This window comes from Castanea sativa, chromosome 3 (assembly GCF_040712315.1).
Source record: "Castanea sativa cultivar Marrone di Chiusa Pesio chromosome 3, ASM4071231v1".
In the NCBI taxonomy this organism is placed as follows: domain Eukaryota; kingdom Viridiplantae; phylum Streptophyta; class Magnoliopsida; order Fagales; family Fagaceae; genus Castanea; species Castanea sativa.
In genome coordinates this window covers 50,666,050-50,670,009 of record NC_134015.1, presented here as the reverse complement: position 1 = coordinate 50,670,009, position 3,960 = coordinate 50,666,050, and the positions used below count along the sequence as shown (strand labels likewise).

The window sequence follows — 3,960 nt, the reverse complement described above, 5'->3', positions numbered from 1 at the left end:
CACGTAAAGTATACATCATAAGTAAAAATGTAGCTAATAATTACCACATTGGTAGAAAGTGTACAATTCTTATAACTACAGTGTGCACTTTACATGAATAGTAAAATATAAAAATAGTTTTTTTTCCTATTCTTGAATAATAAGTAAGTCAAGACATTAATAATTTAATATCAACTACTGTACTTCCTTAAAACTTCACTAGTAATATTGTGATATATATGTATAAAAATCACATTAATTATTTGTCTAATAATAAATATTTTCAGTAATGAAGTTAATCGACCTTACCCTTATCTTGAATTACTCACAACTCAATTATAGCAAACTAAGAAACAGAAAAAGCAACAGAATTTAATAGCTTGGATTATTAGATAAAAGAGAAAGATTCAAACTTTCAGATATTTATGCCTAGTTGAAGCTCCAACATGCCAGCAGACCATAGAAACAGGAGGGTACCTGGTACTCTTATCATTTCACCCCAAAAGCGACCATACAAATGAAACAAGAATCCATCACAACATTGAAAACGACATGCCCTCTTCCCCTGTATTTTTCTAAACCTATACAGACAAGGAATTAATCACCTAGTACTAGTAGTACCTACTGATAACCTAATTTTCTTGGCCTAATCAAATTAAATTTAGTCATATCTAAAATCTAATCCAAACTTTCATCTTCTTCAACCTTTACAGAGACTTTTTTTTTTTTTTTAGCACATAATAATAATAATTATTATTCTTCAAGCAACACTAATAATGCTATCCCCATTGCTGCTAAAGTTTCCTGACATGGCCTGAAAAGCCGAAGAGTGCTTCCCCGGTGGCGGCGGCGGCGGTGGTGACTGCTCGTCCGACGATGCTGGAGAGAGCTTCAGTGACAAAGGCAAGGTCTCCTTCTGATTCAGATTAAGTTCAGCCATTTTTGAAGATGGAGGGACTGGAAGAATTGGTATTGGCCTAATGGGCTTAGTACTTGTCGTCGTCCTCATAAAAGAGAGGTTTTCAACTTGGTTCTCACCAACGTGTGATACTGCAGAGAGCGTCGCAGGAAAAGTTGACACTGGAAACCCACCGAGATTACGGCTTAAATGTGGCTGTCGCTTTGGTAGTGGAGCAGTTTCTTGGTGGACTTGCTCTTCTTCCATTAAAGAACCCACAAGCTGTCATTCAAATCCAAAAGACTATTAATTGCCACAAAAATAACTTGACTGTTTGTTGAGATTTATTATGTACGAATATAAATCTATCTTCTGTCTCACTTTTATTACCGTTTCAGTAGTAGTGATGTCAAAGAGACTAGATCTCCGGCGTCGCCTATTCAGGTTGGTCCTCCGTAGAAAGTACTTCTGAGCGTGGCTTGCAACCTGTGTAGGTGTACGCGTTTTCACAAAGTTTCTTGAAATCCCTCTCCAATCTCCTTTCCCTACCTTCTGCAACCCCAGCAAGAATAGCCTGTGTTCCTCTTCGGTCCATGGCACCCCTATATGCACACCAAGGATTAAAAAAAAAAAAACAATAATAAAACATTAAAATAAACCCGAATTAATTCTAACTCAAATATCACTTCTTCTTTTTCATGTCGAGTAATAAGATCTCGTTTTAAAAGTTTAAACTTAGGAAATAGTGAGATAGTTAAAAGCTTAAAAGGCTTAAACGGATAGGAAATAGTAAAATCAAATATAAGAAAAGCACCTCTCTTGCGCTCGCGGCTACGGCCGGAGGGGTGAACTACGTCGTCGGAGGCATAGCCAGATTCAACGTTGGGGTCTTGAGGCTGCTGGTCGAACTGTGAGAGATTAGTCATGCTAGCACTCTTCCTAAACGAGTTTACCTCAGTGACTCGCACACCAAACAGCATGATTCCGTTCTCTCCTGATGCATCGCCGCCACCACCACCACCACCACCACCACAGCCTCCACTGCTAGCCTCCGTGCAGGTGCGCGAGTTGTGGCCGTTGTTCCCGCACTGTGAGCACGTGCGAGACATCTTTGTAGGTGGAAAAGCACAAAACACAAAATAATATGAGAACGCAAAGGCTGAAATGAATATATTAATATTGGAATATAGTCTTTCTAGTCTCTCTCTCTCTCTCTCAGTCCATGCAAAAGAAGAGAGAAAAAAACAGGAGGCAGAGAATAGAGAGAGAGAGAGAGAGAGAGAGAGATGTGAAGTCGTGGTGTCTAATGGAAAAGAGTAATGAGGGTTGCTTTGGTTGATATAGACGTGGTAATATTTAGGGTTTGTGGGCAAGTTGGCATGGACTTTTTTGTTTGTTTGGGTTACTTGGGAAATGTTAAAATGCCTTGCAGGTGCATTGTATATTATATTATATAGTTGTACCAATACTGTACCGTATCAAGTGCATTTTTTTTTTTCAAATCATAAATTGGGACCGTCCAATTTTGTCACGCCTCCTCGGTGTAAACAATGCCAAATGTTCTAGTAATAATATCCCATCATTGTTTTTATTTGAGTGAAACTCATCTGTTTGCCAAGCATGACAATAAAAAAATATACAAAAACACAATTTGAATTTTTTTTAAAAATTTAATAGAATCATTTTGTCAATTTTTTTTTTTAAGAAATATATCTAGTAATGTTTTTAGATAGAGGCCAGTCTCAACAAAGAAACAAATTAGTGAATAGCTAATTCATGACTCGTGAGGATAAGAGATCATATCAGAAATCAACTGGTATTTGGATATATAATGATCATATCAAAAATAGCAATTATCATGAAGCAACATAGATCATATTATCCTAATCCAAAATGCACACCTATGTTCTAGGATTTCATCATACATGTTTGTTGTATTTGGGTGGTCCAGGTTTGAAATATGTGCAACTGTGCATGATCCTCCAATGCCTATTGAACAACAGATTTTTATGACTTGATAACTGATTTGAGATAAGGTGATTTTAAGTTATCTTGACCTTGAAAGTTAAGTATTATTGGCATGGCTGTCTACGTTTAAATGGAAACCAAATATATATATAGAAAATTTTAAATCAAATGAAAATACATAAGTGAGTTCTAGCTAACTTAATTGGTATTTTTTGTGGTCAAATTAGAAATTTAGAGTTTCGATCATCGTCTATATCAAAAAGCCAATTAGTGCCTAGGTCCCGTCTATATAAAAAAATTCATTTGTGTATCAGTTTAATAATAAAGAGTAATCATCAGAAACGAAACTGTAAGTCAAAAGTTAAAACTATTTATCTAAAGAAATACATTAATAAAAAAATTTAAAAGGGGATGGTGGAGGAGGAAAGTGTTTTCTCCACCGTTAAATGGGCATATTCGCTGCTCCTTTGAAGCTTTGAGAAAGATTTCGTTGTCTCATAGTTGATGTCCTCACAAACCTTATTTTAATTTCTGTCCCAAGCTGTGGGCGTGGGTTGTGGAGGATAAGTAAAACGTGGAGCCCACTCATCACCTACACTCTTCTTTAGTACCTCAACCTTTGTATGTGGCCGTGGTGGTGCTCTTGTTGGTGGATGGGATGCCTTTTGCTTTTGTATTTTGGAGAGTTTAAAAGCTAAAAAAAAACAAAAGCAAAAGGAGAGTTTGAGGTTCTCCTTTACATCCATTCTTTTTATTTTATTTTTCATTCACCTTTCAATGAAATGAAACCCCCATTAAATATTAATTCTTCTCCACATAAATAAAATCTCCATATGGAATAACAAAAGATGTTTGAATGGATATTCCATCTATCACTTGATTGAAAGTTTAGTATAAATGAATGAACTTGTTATGACCGGATACTTCCATTCTATTATCTTCTAAGCACTAATTCCTTTATAAAATGAAAGTAAAATATTCATTTTCCCTTTATCTTGAGGGAAAAAATAAATTAAAGGGCAAAGTCATGCTAACCATTTTTTCCCTCCCTTTCCATTACTTCTTCATAAACTCCCAAATATAATAGAAAAATATATCATGTTTTATCGCTTTTC

The 3,960-nt window shown here is 35.8% G+C and overlaps 1 protein-coding gene across 1 annotated transcript; it reads right to left on the bottom strand.

The window, feature by feature from the left end:
- Positions 1–439: 439 nt before the first annotated feature.
- Positions 440–2,199, bottom strand: LOC142628047 (transcription factor MYB1R1). Its single transcript, XM_075801990.1, has 3 exons — positions 1,692–2,199; positions 1,268–1,479; positions 440–1,159 (listed from the first exon to the last, which is right to left on the bottom strand). Exons 1-3 carry the CDS (start codon positions 1,984–1,986, stop codon positions 740–742), a joined length of 927 nt encoding a protein of 308 aa, XP_075658105.1. The 5' UTR covers positions 1,987–2,199; the 3' UTR covers positions 440–739.
- Positions 2,200–3,960: the final 1,761 nt, after the last annotated feature.

Coding starts and splice junctions, on each gene's coding strand:
- LOC142628047 (XM_075801990.1), bottom strand. CDS start 1,986: ATGTCTCGCACGTGCTCACAGTGCGGGAACAACGGCCACAACTCGCGC. Junction 1,480..1,691: donor TAGCCGCGAGCGCAAGAGAG/GTGCTTTTCTTA, acceptor GTGTGCATATAG/GGGTGCCATGGACCGAAGAG. Junction 1,160..1,267: donor ACATCACTACTACTGAAACG/GTAATAAAAGTG, acceptor TTTGAATGACAG/CTTGTGGGTTCTTTAATGGA.